This window comes from Myripristis murdjan, chromosome 6, assembly GCF_902150065.1.
Source record: "Myripristis murdjan chromosome 6, fMyrMur1.1, whole genome shotgun sequence".
In the NCBI taxonomy this organism is placed as follows: Eukaryota; Metazoa; Chordata; class Actinopteri; order Holocentriformes; family Holocentridae; genus Myripristis; species Myripristis murdjan.
Window position 1 is genome coordinate 3,854,276 of NC_043985.1, and position 21,771 is coordinate 3,876,046.

The 21,771-nt window shown below is 41.2% G+C and overlaps 1 protein-coding gene across 2 annotated transcripts; it reads left to right on the top strand.

Moving 5' to 3' along the window:
* The first annotated feature begins 2,944 nt into the window (after positions 1 to 2,944).
* rbl2 (retinoblastoma-like 2 (p130)) lies at positions 2,945 to 21,713 on the top strand. Of its 2 annotated transcripts, none has more exons than XM_030053433.1 (22): positions 2,945 to 3,268; positions 3,808 to 3,938; positions 6,360 to 6,560; positions 7,556 to 7,620; positions 9,206 to 9,334; positions 10,743 to 10,903; positions 11,256 to 11,320; positions 11,628 to 11,799; positions 12,593 to 12,756; positions 13,362 to 13,474; positions 13,586 to 13,689; positions 13,955 to 14,092; positions 14,733 to 14,897; positions 15,243 to 15,354; positions 15,751 to 16,035; positions 16,380 to 16,579; positions 17,593 to 17,769; positions 17,913 to 17,984; positions 18,082 to 18,184; positions 18,394 to 18,635; positions 19,260 to 19,433; positions 19,557 to 21,713. In XM_030053433.1, exons 1-22 carry the CDS (start codon positions 3,131 to 3,133, stop codon positions 19,722 to 19,724), a joined length of 3,279 nt encoding a protein of 1,092 aa, XP_029909293.1. In that variant the 5' UTR covers positions 2,945 to 3,130; the 3' UTR covers positions 19,725 to 21,713. The 2 variants fall into 2 exon arrangements, with proteins under 2 accessions (XP_029909293.1, XP_029909294.1); XM_030053434.1 differs by having other exon boundaries at positions 18,397 to 18,635.
* Positions 21,714 to 21,771: the final 58 nt, after the last annotated feature.

Sequence of the window (21,771 nt, forward strand, 5' to 3'; positions counted from 1 at the left end):
ACATTTTGGAGTATGGCAGTGGGGATTCGCTCTGATTCAGACACAAGAGCATCGCTGAGGTCAGGCACTGATGCTGGTTGATGAGGTCGGCTGCTCCGGTTCACCACAAAGGTAATCAGCGGGTTCACATCTGGGCTCTGTGTGAACCATTTCTTTATGGTCCAGGCAGAGGCGGTCCTGGCTAGTTTTGCGCACTGGGCGAACCGTCTCCCACCCCCACCACATCAGGCCTATCATTTGTTAACATCCTATTAACTAAGAATAACATACTCGAAATTACTCATAAAGCTATATCACATATAGCTTACAAAATGTCATGTCAGTGTATAGGAAGTTATTTAGGTTACCATAGACCCACGTATAGCAAAAAAAATTAAAAATTCCACAGTCAGGACGTATTGTTTACCAAATCCACAGACTAACAGGCCAATGTGAACTTGCACTTGTTGTGTTGCAAACACAAACTAGCCTATGGGTGAAATTAATTCCATGACATGATGCCTAAAATTCTAATAGTTGCTAGTTCAGCAAAACTAAAAAACAAAAAAAACAAAAAAAAAACAACAAAAAAAAACAACAAAAAACTTCTGTGGCTAAGTGGCAACATATTAGCAAGAGGCTAATAAATAGGGTATAGGCTACTGTTTCATTACATGCACAATTAACGTCACGCATAGAGACTTGCATACCTTTATCTTTTGAACGTTTCTCCTCTTCTTCTCTCCTTCTCTTTCTGAACTGGGCACCTGTTGTTTTTTTTGGCCTTTTGTCCATGATACACCATTGACTTTTTGTTGTTGTTGTTGTTGTTGTTTGGCATTTTCACATAACCCAATAAATTACATGTAGCTATAAGGGGTCTATATTAATTTTATGAATGAAATACAATTTATTTGGAAGCAGCAGTTTGTGTTGTTTGGCCTGGGATCTTTCATATCAGAGGTTAGTCTATCCCCCGCCCCCCTCCCCTTTGCTTTTCCTGAGACTCACAACCTGCGCACAGCCTCTGCAGTCGCAAGTTGATCCCCCACGCCCCCCTCCCCCTTGCCTTTTCTTCTGACACACACGACCTGTATACATGACTCTTAGCAGCAAGTTGACGTGATAGTAGGGGCGCCTTAGCGCCCACTGCACCAACTTGACATGGAAAAGAGCGATATAAGTGTAGAAACGATTTTTTTTTTTTTTTTTTTTTTTTTGCGGACGCACTTTTTTTTTTTTTTTTGGACGGCGCTTGTGCGCCCCCAAGTAGATTGCGCCCTGGGCGGTTGCCCACATTGCCCATAGCAAAAACCGTCCCTGGGTCCAGGCCTTGAGAACAGGAACGTGTCCTGAGTGGTAGAAAAACCGCGAGTCATGGTCCTCTTCCAGATCTTGACTTTATTCAGTAGCTGTGTAACAATAGCTCCAAATTAACTCAAAATCTGATGCAGCTGGTTGGTTTATTTTTATTATTATTTGGTGAGAGTACAATAAATCGAGCTGGTGCATGGAGCAACTAACCCAAAGTCTGTGTTTTACCTGCTTTTATACCTTCCATTAACTCCACCTGTTAAGATCAAGATCCCTCCTGCCAGTTTTTTCTTTTTTCAGTTCAACATGAATTTTTACACCATTAAAATTTCCAAATTAACATTTGAATAAACATAATTTTATAACAGTGCCTTGAATTTACTCCCCCTACTGTCCATTCTGTACTCCTACACTTTTTGCATGTAACTTCTTTTGGTTTCAAACTTTCACTCCAATTGATCTTTCTCTAAATAAATAAATAATATTAAGTAAAGTATATATAATATTAAATAAGTAAGTATATATATATAATATTAAATAAAGTATATTTAACAAATGACCAATAATCATGGTTGTCATTTGGTTACATATCATTACTACTGTTTGAATAGCTAAATAACATACTTTAATAAAATCATATTATACACATCCCGCTGATAAAATACAGCTTACAGTTTAATGCATTCAAAAGTTAACAGTCCTCACAATTAGTATTTTTACATTTGAGACCTAAGTACATTTTACTGCTGAGACTTGTTTTCTTTTATTTGAGATTTTGCATGCAGAACATTTACTGCACCATTTTTCCATTTACCAACTCTCCTTAAAAAAGGACATTCTTTGTTGCTTTCCTATTTATACAGTATTTAATACTTTTAATATAATTCACAAGGGATATCCTGAAGAGACTAAAATTGTCGTCTTTTTTGATAAATTTCCCTAACAGTAAAAATACATCAATTATGTACACACTTTTTCTTTGGCAAAATTATTTCTTTGAGAAGTAACAGGACTGCCAGACAAAAAAAAATGATGACTGGTCCTTTAACAGTGTGGTTGCAGTGGTTTGTAGCACCTGCAGCCAGCTGGGGGAGCTTTAAACAGCGATCACAATGTATTTACAGCATGACAACTAGAATGATCTATTTATCCATAGAAAGCAGACTAATATGCAAGAACAGAACCGCTGATTTCATCAAACTTCTGAAGACCCCAGTGAGGAAAATGAAAACATCAGAAAGTGACAGGTCTCTGTAAGCTGACTGAAGAAAACAAGCATTTAAGAGACCAGGAGGTGAATTTAACACTTTAACCGCATAATTTAACCGCATTCATTGCGTCTACCTGCCTCACCAACAACAAAAAACTACAAACAAACACAAAAACGTGTTTTATCTGACACTCTGGCTCTGCAGGCCAAACGCCACTGACCAAACAGAGAGGAAAACAAAAACAACCGGAAGTAGTAGTACTTTTGTGATTGACTTCCGACCCACCCATTCATACACTGCAACGCACATTTAGTGGGCGGGGGCTACCTGTACGCTCTTCTTGGTATTCACGAACTGAAATACGCTCAGATATGACGTCATTCCCTCTTGGTGTAACACTACCGACGTCTCGAGCGTGGAGCTCCCCGCAACGTAGTAGCTGTCAGTCAAAGGACATTTAAATGGCCACACTGTTAGAGAATTGTAGACATTTAAGCGCGATAATAACATTGTTACATTAATCTTTCTGCAGCCAGCCGCCGACACGCGAGTCCCACTTTTATCGGCGTTGCTCGTTTACCGGAAAACCCTAATTTCACGGCGTTGTTTTGGGGGAAAAAAGCAAAATGAGCGACGAGGACGACTTTTTGCAGAAAGCCAGAACTGGGTTTGAAGATCTCTGTCGAGCTTTGAATATGGACGAGGGGGCGAGCAACGACGCATGGAAGAGCTACGAAAACATAAGCAGAAATTTCACATTAGAGGTAAGAAAAAAATGTATTTATCTGTTACGTGAATTTCCTGTATGCGCTGTTGTTGTTGCTTACCGGCTTTTGTAGACGTATTTGCCATATCTACCATGGTACTGGCCACACAGCTCGTCTCAGACCACGTCCTGTCCTTGTATAGGAATATCGTAATATAATTGTAATAGCGCAGAGCAGATTCAAATTCAGTTAAACACCTAAAGAACGGCACCCCGATTTACCTGCATCAATATATTGTAAATACGATAGTTATGGTACGCCACAAACGCAAATATGTCATTCTCGTATATGTGCTGGTGCATGCTAGTATAGTCAGTGCTATATGATGACATTACATAGTAATAATGATTTTAATAAAAGGATTTAGTACTTGCTCTGACTGATGGCCTTACCTGCTGATTAAATTAACTCTGTCATGTCTTCTTCCTCCCTCGCTCTCACTCACACTTTCCCCTATCACACACACACACACACACACACACACACACACACACACACACACACACACACACACACACACACATACACACACACAGGGCAGTGAGCTGCACTGGCTGGCCTGTGCACTCTATGTGGCCTGTAGGTCCTCAGTGCCCACGGTGGGGAAGGGCACTGCGGAGGGGAACTATGTCTCTCTGACCAGAATCCTCCGCTGCTCAGAACAGAGGTAAGCCCTCAGTGCAGCCCAGCACTCAGCCTTAACTCTGTCTCTGCCGGGTCCTGCCGGGTCCTGGAGCTGCTCATTTCCTGGCAACTTATTTAGTCCTCCTGTTACCTTCAAATTTGCTAACATTTTTTTTAATCATTTGGGGTTAATTTTACCCGAGTTATTTAAACCTCCAGAACATGATCATAATAAAAATTAGTGGTGTCAAGAGATTAAAAAAATTGAGAGATTAATTAATTATGATCTGTAATTAATTGATCTAATTAATCTCTTTTTTAATCTCACCTAAAATTGCTGAGAAAAGCCCTCAAGTTGAGGTATTTCCCTTTAAATTCATTACATTATTGTAGCAGATCAGTCCGATGCGGGTCGGGGGGACGACCCCTCTTTTTCAAGACCCTTTTTTGGAAAAAAAAAATTTCTATATGGACAAAATCTTGTTTGAATAAAAAAGCCACCGGTCGGCATCAGGCGAGCCGGCCGCGGCACCGGGTCTGGTCTGCCGGATCTGACAGGTGAGCGGTGCACACATAGCCTACTGCCATATCAATTTTTGTTCATACGCGGCTGCAATGACTGCGCAATGCGGCCATTCGCCGGTAATCGCGGCATCAGGCGAGCCTACCTACTGGTTTACATATGCACAATACATGTGTATTTGCTTAGACCCCCAATATTAGACGAGGGCGTTTTTTCAGGGCATTTTCAATGGAAAAAATATCGTCTTATATTCGGATGAATACGGTAATGTATTAACTTCGATCACGCAACCTTTTCTTCCACCTCTTCTCCTCTCCTCTCCTCCCCAGTCAGACACACACACACACGAATCGCGACACCCCCTCCTCAACATGCGCTGCCTGTTTACAACGGACTCGGACTGTTGGGGCGGGTGTTAATCAAAACAAACCAATCATGTCTTGACCTCTTCACAGGTTGCTGGCCTCTGATTGGCCTGGCCTGTCTCTCTGACTTAAAAAATAAAATAAAAAATCAGACTGGTGAGGCCAGCTGGACCGGACCGACAGCTGATTGGCCTGGCTGGCGACCTGTTTAAAAAAAAAAAAAAAAAAAAAAAAGAGGGCAGGCCACCGGGCCAGTGACAGGCCGGCGCTTCGGGAAATCTCCCGGTTTTCCACCCCCAACAACTTAAGCACAGGAAGCCCAACGCCTACAAACCGATTTTATAAAAAGTAAAGTTAGAGATTAAAAATTAGATTAACTCGATTAAAAAACATAACGCGCTAAATATGACTGTAATTAATTAATCTCAATTAACGCGATAATTTGACACCACTAATAAAAATTATTAAAAATTGTAAAATTGTGTCAGGCGCATTATGTGTCTTTAAAAAAAATAAACACACCCTCCCCAACTCATCCCACTCATACATCAACGTTTTTGTGGGAATCATGTTTTTCCATCTCAAATGTCATATGAGCTATCAGTGGTTCTCACACCAAGCAGGTGTGGTAATGTATGGCAAGAGCCCGAAAGCAGATAAATGGCATGTTATAGTTCCTTAGTGTCCTCCAAAACAACTGAAACAAATTTCTGTGAAATATTGACGTTTCTTATGTTTTACACAGCTAAAAAAAAAAAAAAAGCCTGGGGTCAAATAGACCCCAAAGAAATACCAATGCATACAAAATGTGTCCAGGACATTGAAACATAGCATGCTACTTTCATGTTTGTGGACATGTCCCCATTAAATTAGGAAAAGTCATTAAATATAAAGCAAATAACAATGCTGATCATATATTTAGAGATGTTAAAAAAAAAGATAATAAGAGGTTTATTCAAGTATTGAGTTTTAAAGTTTCAAACAAAACCAACTTGTTCCAAGGATTTTCTTGGATTAGGTGCCATTCTCTTGCTTTTGATACTCCTTGTATCTTAGAATATTTGGAGTATCAAGAGCACTTACTCAATAATATAATGCAGCGAGACAAGCAAGAATTTAATTTACCCTCATTTGTTCTGTTCAGACTAAAACCAAAATGTCATTGAACAGGGGATTGTTGGTGAATGATGATTTGCATAGCCAGTTTTTGTTTTTGTTTTCCTGTCTTTTATTGACCCATCTACCACCCCAAACAGTCTTACAGACCTAAATGTGCGTTTCTGAATGTTTACCGGCTTTCTAATTCGCTTTTGGGGCTTTTCTTGCAATACTCCCAGCTGCTAACACACATCATCCTCATACTAATCCATGAAGTTATCTCAGGGCTTGTGTCACATTGTGCTGTACACTGTGGGTGTGGAGACAAGACAAAAACGGAGGGGAGATCAGAGGCCCTGTGCCTAGGGTCCATAATTTCTACCTACTCACAGTCAGTTGTACCACAGGCATTATTTATGAGCATTTTCCTCATGACTGGTTTAATTTCCTTCCATGGTTTCCCTCTCGCCCCTCCTAGCCTGATTGAGTTTTTTAATAAGATGAAGAAGTGGCAAGACATGGCCAACCTGCCTCAGGACTTCCGTCAGAGCACAGAGAAGCTGGAGAGAAACTTCACAGTGTCGGCAGTCATCTTTAAGAAGTACGTCCCCATCTTCAAAGCCATCTTCAAGGCCCCGTCAGAGGACCCGCCTCGAGTTCACCGGAGCCGCAAACAGAGGTAGGAGTTTATCGTGACCTTTCACCTCCCCAGGGGAAGAATTAACTTTTTTCATAGGCCTTTGTTTTTTAATTTTATATTTGTTTGAACTTTTTCCCGCTGCCGCAGACTGTCAGCAAGCCTTATTCAGGCCTGTGTCCTCAGCTAATCCATCATCTATAATGCATTGTTGAGTTGTTTGTAAATCTGATTACTTTATTTTTTATTGTAACGGTGGATTGATGTGCAGTTGGAAGTTTCTTTATTTTTTACTGTTCCAGCTGCTACAACTCACAATAGAAACACTTGCCTGGTCATGGGCAGTCACAAATCACCTACAGTGACCCATAGGGGGAAAGTAGCTACACTTTGAATACCTGACAACTCAATGAATAATATGTGAACAATTGGAATTGCAGAAAGGTCACTCATATTAATCAGTAGCATTATTTCCACTTTCGTTTTTAAATTTGCAGGCATTTTACAAATTCTCAAGGGTATGTGTGCCACTAGTTCCTTAATGTCATACACATTTTTGTGTATGTGTAGAGGATATGTGGAGGAGAAAGAGGAGCATGTCCAAAGGATATCAAATCCTTGGTGACAGTTCGTCCAGTGTGTAAATCCAGAAATGCTCTCTCTGAAAGGAGAGAATATATGTCAACCACTCTGAGAGGCAGTTTGACTGGTTTATGCCATTTGAGAAAGGCCATTGCATCTGATTAAAGTATGAAGCCACAGAAACCTACAGGTCTGATTGTTTGTAAGACCACAAATGCAGTAAACACTTTCCATTGTGTGGATGATTGAAATTGTTCTGTTTTATGCATTAAATTACATCGCTGGTAGTTAGGTACATGAGTCATTTTCCAATAGTGTGTCACCTGGATACATTAATTTGTTACCAAACAAATACAATGTAGATTTGTACTCATCATGCACTGCAAAGATGTAAAGGGTTTCAAGGTCGATAACTGGGCTACATTTTTCATGAACGCCCTGTTTCTATTTTTCAGACGCCATCCGTGCACTGTGTCTGAGGTCTTTAACTTCTGCTGGATCCTCTTTGTCCATGCGAAAGGTAAAATACTGGCAGGTGCTTTTTTCATGTTGCACCATGGAAGAAAAGAGTATCTGCAAACTCATAACTCTGTTGCAGGGACTAATAAATTACTCACATCACCGCTACAAGACAGTGGTTGCACTGGGCATTTCCCAGGTGTCATTTCTATGTAGATCAGTGGTTTAAAACAGTTAACACACTGGTTCAGGGACTTCCAGCAAAATGAAGAATAGTTTCATTCCATTTTTATCTCATTCACTAGAGGCTAAAACTAGTGAAGAGAGAATAAACTGTACTATGCCTGCTGTTATGAGGAGGCTTCTGAATTGTATCATATCACACATTCAAAATCTTTTCACATGGGTGTTCCTCCAACAAAATCCCTTAACCCTATAAAGCCTGAACTATGAAAGAATTGGCAGAAAAGTCCATTTTTTTTTTAAATTGAACCCTTTATTTATTTATATATATTTTATATATATATTAAAAAAAAAAAAAAAAAAAATGTTATTACACGACCTTTCTGGTGTATGATATATGATATGTACTTGAAGTGCCAATGGTATGGTCCAGGGTGAACAGGGGAAGTGTTCAAAGGTATACAACAGTATTTTGGTCAAGTATTGATTAAACTGAAAGCGAAAAACAGAATTGAAAATGTGTATCATATATGATACAAATGGCTTTATAGGGTTAAAAACAGAACCTATATGTGCACCTATATGTGGAAGCAATGAGGTGAAAACATTGTGGAAACCCTGGTTTTAAGTGAGGGGATTCTTAATTCAACACACTGGCGCAGAGCCAGCCCTCCTACCAAATAGAAAGGGGCCATCAAGGATTAGAGCTCAGGATCAGCAAGGGGCCGTTAAAGGAAAGAGAATGTGAGTGACTTACATTGAGCCAAGGGCAAGCACAGGCTTGTTAGTATCAGTTGGACATCATTTTGCACAGTAATGCTGACTGAGTCCTTTTCTTACTTCCATAAAGGTTGTGTTTTAGTTGTTTTTTAATAGTTTGTAAGTCAGTGTGTCGGCAGGATATGTACACAACTGAAGATTTCTAAAAAGTTTGTTGGATATATATTGTCCTTTGTTTCTTGGGAATCTATGAACCTTAACAAGACAGCCCCAATTCCAAATCTTAATGGTATGTCTGCAGGGTCAAATTAACTTAAAACTGAAGTGATAGGAATGATGTGTTTGGGTGTAACAGCAAGAGAGCAGACCAGTGTTGGTGTATTAATAGATTTATTCAAACTTTATTTATCCAGGGAAAGTTGACCAAACACCATGCTGTTTTCTAGCATACTGATTTAGACAGTATTAACCAATATCTTATGTAGTTGCTACTGCTGCCCAAATACCTTTTAGCCCTCATAACATGCACATGCATTTTAGTGTAAATCTGATAACTTGGCAACTCTGTAATAAAACAAGTTTGGTCCTGCCTGTCTAGAGTTTGTAGTAGTATTGGTATGTTTCTTTGCTGTGCCAACATAGCCTTAAGACATTATAATGCCCCGACAGACAGACAGATAGACACAATACTTACCTTTTCTTTCTTTCTTTCTTTCTTTCTTTCTTTCTTTCTTTCTCTTCAGGGAACTTCCCTATGATCAGTGATGACCTGGTCAACTCCTACCATCTGCTTCTGTGCGCTCTAGACTTGGTCTTCACCAACGCTCTGCTGTGCAATGCCAGGAAAGATCTGCTCAACCCGAACTTCAAAGGTACCACACTCTGCCCAGCTCTACAGCACTGCATCCTCCTAAAATATTAATTCAAGAAGTTGGTAAAACAGAAACAGGAGCACATGTGTAACTTGAAATTCAAAGTATGGATGAGCATCTGCAAGTGTTTTCACAAGTCAAGCCGTTCACCTCTTTTGACAAGCTCCAAAGTTTTCTGTATATACATAGCCATAGTTTTGAGTTTATGTGTGCTCCTTGAAAGTGATGACAAAAGATACTTCATACTTTTTCCAAGACTTAAAAATTCCAAAAAAATTGCTTTAAAATCTGATTAGTTAAGACCTTAAACATTAATATCAATTACTGAGTGAAAATTGGAAGGTTTTAGCTGACTTGTTTTTTTATTTATTTGTTTTTTTTAATTGAGTTAGCCATATTCATTGATGTTACTTTTACTTGCAGAATATGTCATTTATGAATGATCATGGAATTAAACTGGCAAACATGTACAGGAAGCCTGCATGTTGCCCATGCTAAATCAAATAAGTAAATCAAAATATGTGTTCATTCCACTGAATGAACTCAACGCCCCCTCCCAGAAAAAGAAAAGAAAAAAAAAGGAATGTATATCAGCACCGGGCTACCTTCCTGTTGACACCTCCTGTTTCCTCTGTATGGGTGAACCACTTGCCCCTCACCTTCCTTAACCTCTCTCTGTAAACATTCTATTGTAGAACGGATTCAGAAAGGAAACTGCTTGGCCAAAACCCCCTTTCCTACATCTCCCGCTTCAAACTTAATATGAAAAACGACAGTATATGTAGTTGCATCCAGGGCAAAAGACAAAGTTTTTTGTCCACAAGCCACAGCCACAGCTTGAAAATCCCTAAATATACCGGCAACTTCAAGATGAGATTCAGTTTCATTGATCCCTGAGGGGAAATTAGATTGTTGCAACAGCAAAATGCCCTTCATCAGGGAAAAAGACAGAATATAGGCACACAAAGTGACAATGTATTAAAAACAGAAAGAAAAATAAACCAATAATATTAAATGAAATGTAATTGTGGGGTTATGTAAACATATCCCTTTGACAATTTATGCATAGGTTACATTTTTGGTAACTAAAGGGAAAGATAATCTTCTGTTAGTCAACAAAGTGTTTGCTAAAGAGCTATCATGGAGCACCAGAGCCAATCATCCACTAATGATCAATGAATGATTTTGTTCTCTGTTTTGATCACCTACCTGGGAAGCTGTCCAACACATGAGTATCTGCTGTTTTGTATCACACACATTAGACTTCAAAGTTGAAGTCCATCAACAGATACTCTTAACACTGTTAGATATTAGTTTCAGGGTGGATTTCTCCTTTATTCCATGTATGGCTGATATCTCTCTCTCTCTCCCTCTCTCTCTCTCTCTCTCTCTCTCTCTCATATCCCAGGCCTGCCAGAGGACTTCGCCAGTAAGGACTACAGGCCCGCCGCAGGCCCCTACTGCTTCATCGAGCAGCTGTGTGAGCTGCATGACGGCCTGGTGCTGGAGGCCAAGGGCGTCAAAGAGCACTTCTGGAAGCCCTTCATCAAGAAGCTCTTTCATAAGAGGGTAATGCTTATGAACCTTTTGTTTTCTACCACATTCAGATTATTACCCCCATAGACTCCAAAACAAACTCTAACTTCATCTTAAATGTATTCTGAGTAAGATTTCCTAGCAGTAATCTTCTGACTTGATAACACTAGTTTTGATGTATTTATGTTCTCACCTTTGACAATAATCACTGCAGACTATAAAACATACAGACATCCCTAACACCCATTTCTGCTCTCTTATACACTCACACATGCACAGACACTCTCTCTCTCACACACATTCTCTCTCTCTCTCTCGCTCTCTCTCACTCATGGCCTGCTGTCAGTGTAGGTGCTGTAAACTTTCTTTCTTCCCCCTCCCACAGATTCTTAAAGGAAAAGAAGACAGCTTGACAGGGTTTCTGGATCCTATGAACTTTGGAGACAGTTTGTAAGTGCCAGCCATCCTCATGTGGCCCAATATCATGGAATTTTCTGCAATGAACATGATGGGGCTTTATTTTGATGATGGTGCATGGTGCATTGTTGGGCTTTGTGCTGATAAAGTGGCATATTCATATGATGGACAGATTTTTTTTTCCTTCCATGTACCAGTTTTATATTTGGTCACAGCCTCTTCTCTTCTCTTCTCTTCTCTTCTCTTCTCTTCTCTTCTCTTCTCTTCTCTTCTCTTCTCTTCTCTTCTCTTCTCTTCTCTTCTCTTCTCTTCTCCTCTCTTCTCTGCTCTTCTCTTCCAGTGCATCACTGGGTCGTGTGTATGAGGAGCACATCCTGGCCACAGGCAGTTTAGATGAGAGGATCTTCACAGGGGAGGGGGCGAGTGAAGACATCGGCACCCCGGGGCCCTGCCTGTGTGAGGGGGTGGAGAACCAGGACAGCTCCACCTACAGGCTGCACACTAACCTCACAGTAAGATACCATATCTATTCACAGGGTCCAAAATTAACACACCAAGCACCAAAGGCAGATGACTCTTATAGTGCAGTATTTAGACCAGTACTACTACTTCTACTTCTATCATAAAAATGTAGTTATTTGATAATAATATATACACTCATATATATTTGTGTAGAATCACAATTTGTTGTTGGAATCAATTCAGTTTAAATATTTCCCTAGACAATCAGTGTAGTATCAATCTGTTGAATATTGAACATATAATCAGTCTAACTGCATTCACTTCACTTACTGGCTTAAACCACACATCTTAATCCAAAGATAAGTGTGTACATTTGGATACACACTCCAAAGGTTTATATAGATTCTTAAAAACATCTGCAACATTCATGTAGGCTGTGTTATAATGTTGTGTACGTACACACCAGTGTTTATTTTGTTTCTGGGGATAAAACGCACAAATATACCTCCCCCCAAAAAGTTTGTACCTCATGTATTCGTGCAAAAACAAACATATTCATGGTTGGTCTTGGTCTATTTCCCTTTTTGTAGATTTTTTTTTTTTTTTTTCAAATTTGTCATTCACCTGTGTCCTTGTTTGTCTTCTTGATGCATTTTTCTTTCTTTGCCTTGTTTGAGTCAAGAAGATTTAGTAATTCCATTTTTGTTTTTTTGTGGTGTTTTTGTGTTCTGTTTTATAATTTCACCTGCACAGTTATTCTTTTTCTCCTCTCTCTTGTTTTTTTATTAATGCGTGGAAATGAATCAATCATTGAATAGCCCCTACTGTGTGTCATCTTGACAGGCCTCGGCTCTGAAGGTTTCCACTCCTCTTACTGGTAGGAAATATGTCCAGGACAACAGCCTGGCATCTCCGCTCTCCTCTGCCATGCAGAGCGTCGGACGGCTCCACAGTCTGCTGACGAGAAACAAACACGGACCCAGCTCTAGACTGATAGAAATACTCAGGTACCAGAGTAAAGCAGACATACCCCATGTGCATCTTGAGCTGTGTTTGTAATATTTTGGTTGAACTGTGTTTGAAATTCCAAGAAGGTATTCTGTTACTCTCTATTTTTAACTTAATTAAATATGCTTATTCATCAGGTTATTTTAGCTTTCTCATTCCATTTGACACACTTCACCAAACAAACTTATGCTCTTAGCTACCATAGCCTCTGAAACAGCCTCATTTTTCAAAACATCCCAACTCCACTGCAAATGAAGCGCTGCTTTCTGTCAGATCAGTTATCTTTATATAAACCAAATACTGACATCACGTTAACACACGTTATCTGTTGTCGAGATAAGATACTTATCCACACAGGAATAAATAATGGCACTTGTTCATCAAAAAGTTCCACAATCTATTCCACAATTTTGCAAATCACTTGGTGAGTGATTCTCTGCATTTGAGTATTCATGGCAAACCAAACATTTCAGTGTCAAACAGTCAATGAAAAAATGCAGAAAGTAGTGTTGTTCTTGGCCAAAAGGCTCATTACACAGTCTCATGTGCATCATCTGGTGAGATGTCCTGACAGGAGCTGCGTCCCTGTGCTGTTCATTTCCAGAGCCTGTGCCAGAGACCCCAGTGATGTCATCAGCAAGCGCCTGAAGGACATGTTCCAGCTCTTCAGTCAACATTATGAGAGCAATGAGGCAGAGAACCCGGGCATGGGGAAAGGTAAATATAGACTGCAGACTTATTTGTGATGTAAACAAAATCTTAAGTTATTGTTGTTGGGTTTTTTTTTCTTTTCTAATGGCCTAAATAATGAAGTGCGTTGTGTTTAAGATATGGCAGTGAAGTATTTTCGCCTGGCGGAGGCACTGTACTACAAGGTTCTGGAGGCCATCATCGAGCGGGAGAAGAAGATACTCGGTGACGCTGACCTGTCTGTGAGTACAAACCCTACAACTTTTCATGCTCAGTGCACTTGGCTTATGAATACATTCAAGGTGTTTTTTTTCTGAAATGCTTCTCTGATAGGATAAGAGAAGAATGTTTCATTAACAGACATCAGTCAAACACTACCATTTCTTGTACAATAAAACAATATGGGGTACTAGAATAAAACAAACAAACAAACAAAACTACATGGCACTTTGTCCAATAAAATGACAAATGATGAATTATGTGCGCACGTGTGCGCGTGTGTGGCAGAGTATTCTGGAGCAGGACGTCTTCCACCGCTCCCTGCTGGCCTGCTGTCTGGAGATCGTCATCTTCTCTTACAGACCTCCAGGAGATTTTCCCACTGTGATTAGCATCTTCCAGCTCCCCGCCTACCACTTCTACAAGGTATCAGTGTGTTTATGCAACACTCTATAATATCTGTAATGTGTACACATGTATTAATACATTGCAGAGTCACTATAACAACATATCAACACATATCAGGGTCAAGAATTGTCCTTTTGTTCTCGGTTTACAGCAGTGGGATGTGTGGCGTAATGATTTGAAATTAAACATATCCCAGTGGTACTAAGTGAGTATTTATTTGCCATTATGAAATGCAGATGTGTTATTTCATAGTTCAGTTAAATTGCCCTTGGTTTCTTACCCTGGTGCACATAGATTTGACATGTGACCACCTCTGACTCTGTATTTGTAGATGTGCCTGTAATTCATTAAAAGTCATTGAGCTCTATTGACATGAAGTTACAGGCACAGATAGTCCTTTACCTGTGAAGATAGTGAAATTCAGCTTGTACATTCTGATTTGCAGCTTGCAGTGGTTCTTGAAATGTAATAATGTTATTTCACGTTGCAGGGGGCAGAATATTTCTGTTTGTATTTCATTGACCATGCAGTGACCACATGGCCACATCTTTTTACATCTCTATTGTTTGTGCCTGTGTACATGTCCGTATCTGTGTGTTTGTCTATCAATGCATCTGTATCTGTGTGTGTGTGTGTGTGTGTGTGTGTGTGTGTCCAGGTGATTGAGGTGCTGGTGCGGGCAGAGCAGGGTCTATTTCGGGAGGTGGTGAAGCACCTGAACCAGGTGGAGGAGCAGGTCCTGGAGAGCCTGGCCTGGACCAGGGACTCTCCGCTCTGGGAAAGCCTCCGTGGGGCCAAAGATCACATCCCCACCTGCCAGGAGGTGTGTGGTGCTGCTCATGCTGAAAACATATCCACACCACTGAAAATATTAGAAAGGCATTGAGATTCAGTTTTCTTTACTATCATTGTTTACTAGATATTGTGCTGTAACATTCTGCTATACATTTTAAACATTAAACCCTAAATTACAGTCTTTGAGACAGTAATTAGGTGAGGTTATACATCGGAATTTAGGGCCCCAAATCTCAATCCATTTGAACACAGTCTCACCTCTGGAGAGTTTTGGATACACAAGGTTCAGCTCTTCTTGTTTTAATGCTTACCACAAGCCTGGTCCGTTCAGCTCAGTTTGTGAGTGTTTCTGGTCTGGATCTTTGTCTTTCAGGTGATGCCTCCTCAGTATCTGGAGCAAAACGATGGAGGCAGCAATACAGGCAGCGGCCCGCTCACACCCATCACCCGTGGGCCTGACCTCACAGCCAACAGTACTGTCAAAGGTGTGTGTGAGTGTGTCTCTGATTTGTGAAACTAGTTGGTCTACAAATATGCAGAGCAGAACTCTCAGCAGGTTCCTAAAGAAACAGAACTGGACAGCTGACTGCACTGAGGCATGAACTGACTGCAGTGACTTTAATTTCAGATTTCAAATTCAATTCAGTTCAGTTCTCTGTTTAGACTTGTCTGTCTGGGACGTACATCCGTGTTCTTAGGAAAAGGAAGTGAGAAATGATTCAGTGGTCAGCTGGCTGTCTCTACAGCTCCAGACGTGCTCTCTGATTTGGTTTGAGTTCTTGTGACACATTTTTATGTGAAAGTGAGCTGGTATCAAAACCCAGGATTGAAAACCAGAATATATAATCCATCCTAAAATAATCCTATCCCTCCTCCTCCAGGCGTGTCCCCCTCCCCCACTACCCTGCTGGACCGATACAGCTCCCCGCCCACCGGCATGGCCCGAAGGCGTCTGTTTGTCGACCCGGTGGACAGCACCGGCACCACCGATCCCTGCATCACCTCCACCAGCACCGCCAGTACCACAAGTACAGCCGCCGCCACCGCGCCCAAGACTGGTCAGGCCAGCCTGGTCACCGCAATACCAGCCGGGCAGACTGTGGTCACCATGGCAACTGCCACTGTTACCGCCAACAATGGCCAGACAGTTACTATACCTGTGCAAGGTGAGGTTTTGTGGTTTAACTCAGGGGCATTTTTACATGTACTGTGTGAGAAAACATTCACTGTGGTTTTATTTTGACCACCAGATTCAAAACCCCAAAGAAGAGCAAAATACTCATGGGTTGGTTTAAGTTGGTTTCAGTCATGAACCCTTGTTACAAAATGAATGACAATAATAGGTAGAAGAAAAACAAAAGTTGCAATATGCCTCACAACCAAGAGTAATTAAATCCATAGGGAACACAGTAGACTGTCCGACATGGCAGCATGTCTGTGCGCTCTGTTTTTTCATTACAGTATTGCCCTTTCAGTGAATATGCAGTCTCATGCCATTTGACTCCTGCAGGGATAGCCAATGAGAGCGGAGGCATCACATTCATCCCAGTCCAAGTGAGTGTGACTGGGCAGGGCGGGGCCACACTGCAGCCACTGTCCGCTCAGACTCTGACTGGCACCATCACCGCCCAAACAGGTGTCACTAAGCCAGTCCCCAAATCACCCAGCAGTCCACTGAGGAAAGGCTCACTGTCCCTGTTCTTCAGGAAGGTAAGAATCCAACTTGTCAGCATGTTTGGGAGAAGTTCATCATATTCACTTTGTTTTATCCATACTGTGAGTGGTTGACTATACAGTATCTTTACATTTTATCATTTAGCCGATGCTCTTATTCAGTGTGATTTTTAATGAATGGCCATACAGGGGCTCATGGGCAGGAACAATTACCTTCAGTGGCGATGACCCAGGTTCAAATCCCAACTTATAACTTGAATTTTCTACTGTGTGAAGTTCTTGTTATGAGTGAAATTGTTCCTGTTTAACCAGCACCAAGCCTCACCCTAACCTTAGCTCAAGTTTATGTATAGCCCTTAATCACTGTCCACAGTCTCAGTGAGCTTTACAGGACCACAGTTTATAGAAAACAACGCCTCTGACTTGATCTGCCATGGCAGGTGTTAAAAAACAACATGTAACCTGAAGGGCTATACCCAACTCACAATTTCTAGAGTCAACTCAGAGTCAGCATTTCAACAACGAATTGACAATTAAATCGATTACAGGAATCACAAGTCGACTTACGGAGTTCTCATGGATGATTCGACTGGTTGACCTCCAGTTACCCCAGTGACCTGCATTTTAGAGTTAGTGCTCATTTCACAAAATCTTGTGGGAGTGTGCTGGTCCACAACATGAGCACTGCTCTAAAAAGTCAAAACTCCACCTGAAATGATGCCAAGGCCAGCATTTTCTCCACAGTGGCCTCTTTCTGTCCATGTTGCAGCTGCATCCTTTGACCTAAGTGTTAAGAAGATGCGAGGAATTTGCATTACAGTACATTACGTCACTTGGCAGACATTTTTGTCTAAAACCACTTACAGTAAATACGTTTTGTAAACAGTCACAAACCACCTGTTTATCACAGTCATCATCATCAGCTAAGCCCTCAGTAATAGTAAGCAGCACTCAGATATTTGTTGGTTGTTTTTTACATAATTTGTTTGAAGGGAAAAAGTGTCAGCACAACCTCACAATGACATTTCTACCTGTGTTTCCATCCACAGGTGTACCACCTGGCCAGTGTGCGTCTTAGAGATCTGTGTGCCAAGCTTGACATCTCATCAGAGCTGAGGAGGAAGATCTGGACGTGCTTCGAATATTCTCTGGTCCACTGCACCGAACTCATGATGGACCGTCATCTCGACCAACTCCTCATGTGTGCCGTCTATGTCATGACTAAGGTCGTGTGTGTGTGTGTGTGTGTATGTGTGTCTGTTTGTCTATATACCTTCCTTGCCAGTCTGTCCATCATTCTCCACGTCTATGAGCATCCCTCCTCTTGTCATGTGTTGAATAAAATGTGTGTATTGGTTGTTTTTTGCAGGTGACCAAAGAGGACAAGTCCTTCCAGAACATTATGAAGTGTTATCGAACCCAGCCTCAGGCCAGCAGTACCGTAAGGACCCATGAAGAAAACCAGCATGTGTTACTGTAGAGATTCAGCATGTCATCATAATGACACAGTACATGTTGTGTGTGTATGTGTGTGTCAGGTCTACAGGAGTGTGTTAATCTCAGGGAGGAAGAGGCATCAGTCAGGCAGCAGTGATGCCAACAGACGCAATTCACCTACTGCAGCCAGCAGCCAGGAAGCAGGTACGAGCAACCAAAACACTCCTGCTTCTCCAGTGGAGTGTTGGCAGAACAATGTGACTGTCTCTGCTCCTGATTGGTCCAGAGGAAGACTGCATCATTCATGAGGGAAGACCTTATTTATTGTTGCCCTCTTAGCTGTCAGCTGACACATCTTAGTCTCTCTCGCTTTCTCCATCACCCTTCTCCTCTCCCTCTTCCTCCTCCTCCAGCAGGTGGAGACAACAGCCCAGTTCCTATACGCTCCAGCAGCACCTTACCCGCCCCCCAGCCCGGCAGCAACCCCTCCACGCCCACCAACACTGCCTCCAAGACTGCCTCCTCCACCGCCGGCTCCACACTGAGTGATGGCGAGGAGGAGCGAGGAGACCTCATTCACTTCTACAACCAGGTTTACATCAAGCAGATGAGGCACTTTGCCCTGCGATACTCACCAAGTTCACCCTCTGCAGGGGTACGTATAGTGGGAAGATGGTGAATTTACATTAGCATTCACATTTTAGGCATTACTTGTTGTTCCTATCTTGAGTGACTTCGAATGAGTTCATTTATTTTTTGCTTGAACAATCATAAAGGGAGAAGTCCACTGTGGAGGAGGCAAAGATATCAATTTCTTCTTTAACAGGAGTTTCAATAGACGAGAATGCAATGCAGCCACGAGACATGTTATGTTTTGAGTAAGGTGTAGGCATGTAGGTTGTGGGTATGTAAAGCCCTTTGAGACTATAAACAGTCATATTTGGCTCTGAAGGAGTTTGAACTTGAATTTGATGTATTGAAAGGCATTTTGGGAAAAACAGGAAATCACCAGCTGAAGTAGAAGTAGATGTGACAGCTTGAGGGAAAGCAGGTACACCAAAAAAGTCATATCACAAAATAACTCTTGGAAAGCACTGAACATCACACAATGATGATGTCTAACAGCGGAAAGGTATCTAAGAGAGCATTAGTATAGGGCCACTGAAAAACATATATAACTTTTTTTGTCTAAAAGGAACACAGAGAGAAGTCAATATGAAACATTATCATTCATTCTGTGTGTGTGTGTGTGTGTGTGTGTGTGTGTGTGTGTGTGTAGGTGGAGTCTCCTCCGCTGTGTCCATATCCCACCCTGAGGACCGGGTCGCCCCGTCGGGTGCTGCTGTCCAGCAAACACTCCATCTACATCTCACCACATAAGGCTGGCACGCCACCAACACCCACAACCCCCCGCGACAAAATCTATTATTACATCTGCAGCAGCCCCCCCAACGTGAGACACACACACACACACACACACATATACAGTACACAAAATGACACATTTACACAACATAGATCACAAACCATCTGCTGTCACGCTCTAACCTCTGTCCCCTGACCTCTGACCCCTCAGCGCCTGCAGGAGATCAACAGCATGATCCGAACAGGTGAGACTCCCATCAGGAAGCGCAGCATGCCTCTGGAGGAGGAGCTGTCGCCCAAGAGGGTTTGTCCCGACAACCACTCTGCGCTGCTCCGCCGCCTGCAGGACGTCGCCAACGACCGCAGCTCCTCTCACTGAGCCACCACACATTCATTGCACCTTAATATCTCCATACCAACATACACCCGCACCACCAGACTGACTGCATCACCACCTCACCTGTACCAGCATATCACCATGAGGGGGAAGAAGTTCACTTTTTGTAGGGGCATTTTGGTCCTTTTTTAGCAGCGATTTTATATAATAAATTTGTACCATTAATATTTGTTTTATTTTAAATTCTAAAATTCCATACATGCCACACTTTTCTCCCACTGCTGGAAATTGGTGTCATATTTCATTTTATTTAATAACGTACTATAAGGTGGCAGCTTTTACTGAGGTCCTGTATTTCGGTGTCAGTATTCAGCCTTGCACCCAGTCTATCTGCTAACTTTACAAACATTTACAAAAGAATAGACACTGATTTAACAGGATGGTCTAGGCCGCCAAACTCATTGCAAGCACATATTTCACCCATTAAAACTGATGTATTACCATGATTGAATTGGTTGTACTCCCCACCTGTCCAAACCCCCTGGAAAAGTTCCACTCTGTGATGTCAGGATTTATGTGGAAGGAGAAACAACCAAGAATGAAGCCGTCAGGTCTCCAGCAACACAGAGTAGACAGACAGGTTATCCCTCTGTAACTTTAAGGTTTTCATGGACTTCCACTGAAAGACATTTATCTGTCGACTTTCAGCGACTTGTACAGGTAAGTTGGAGGCCTACAGAATGTAGCTTGGCTCCACAGACTTCAAGACTTCTTTTACTCAGCAGTCCCTGTCAGACAGGATGAACTATTTGATCTCTCATTATTAGTTTGGCTAGTGGAGTCAAAGACCTATCAGATGTTTTAGCAGTTAGTTGATCAGGTGGTGGTGATCAAATGTCAAGCAGTTTGTCGAACACTTTGATTTCTCCTGCACTCTGTACTGTATAAACATGTGATTGACTTGTACCATCAGTATTATGTTGCTGTGTTGTGTGGTATATTCTGAATATGTCACCAACCTGATTTCATCTTGTTTTGAGCTGGAAAGTCATCCGAATCATTTGAACCCATCTCACTGAGTGTTATGTCAGCATTCCATCCATATACTCTGGACTACAGGAATGTATTTTGGGATTTTACTGTTGAGTATTTTATACTAAGTTTGATATTGAAGCAAAGGTGTGATGAAGTAGCATTGGAAGCACGTGACAGTGGCTTTTTTCTTAAGACTGAATGCTGTGCTGCAATGCACATGTCTTTTGACAAGTGTTTTTTAATGCCTTGTTAACTAATGTTCTTATTCACCCCACTAGCTTTCTGCCATTGATTTTATAAAGCAAAACAACATGTGCTTTTGATGTTTTATTTTATATTCCTACTTTATGTTGTGTGAATTCTATTCTCAAAGTTATTTTCTAAAGCAGGTTACCTATATTAGACAACCCAGTGTTTTCTGTTAAGCATGATACTAATAGCAAAAATATGATTTGATTCCTTGTCCCATTTAGCTTTTAACTGATTGGTAGCTAAAGAGTTTTATTTCAAAACATTGTCAATCCATTATGGATGAAAATTGCTCCCTAATCTTTATTTTCCATCATTTAGAAACAAATGATGACACATGTCGGTAACACTGAAATGTTAATGTGTAAGTAAAGGGCTCAAGATCTGTTCTTATATGAGCAATCATTTTGCCAGAGCAGTTGACATACTTTGCAGATGGTATGTCTTATTTTGGAATGTATCTATGTTACTCTACAAGAGACTTCCTCCCTGTAATCACGCATTGCAACTCAAACAGTGTATTATTTGTTGACCATCAGCTTGACTGACTCTGTCATGGCAAGTAGTGTGTAAATATTTGTAAAAAGAGAAAAGAAAACCTATTTTATTGTGGGCAGTGTAAGTTAAGTGCCTTTTTTTTTACTTCTAAATCATCTGAATCTATTTGTCTAAATTCACCAGACCTTTCATTCGATTGTCTTGATTGTAAAACAACCACCCAGGCAAAATAAAAAGAGTAAACCGAGGCGACTGATGGTGTTTGTCCCCACTAGGTGATGCTGTGGATAGTAAGTCTGTGTTTCTA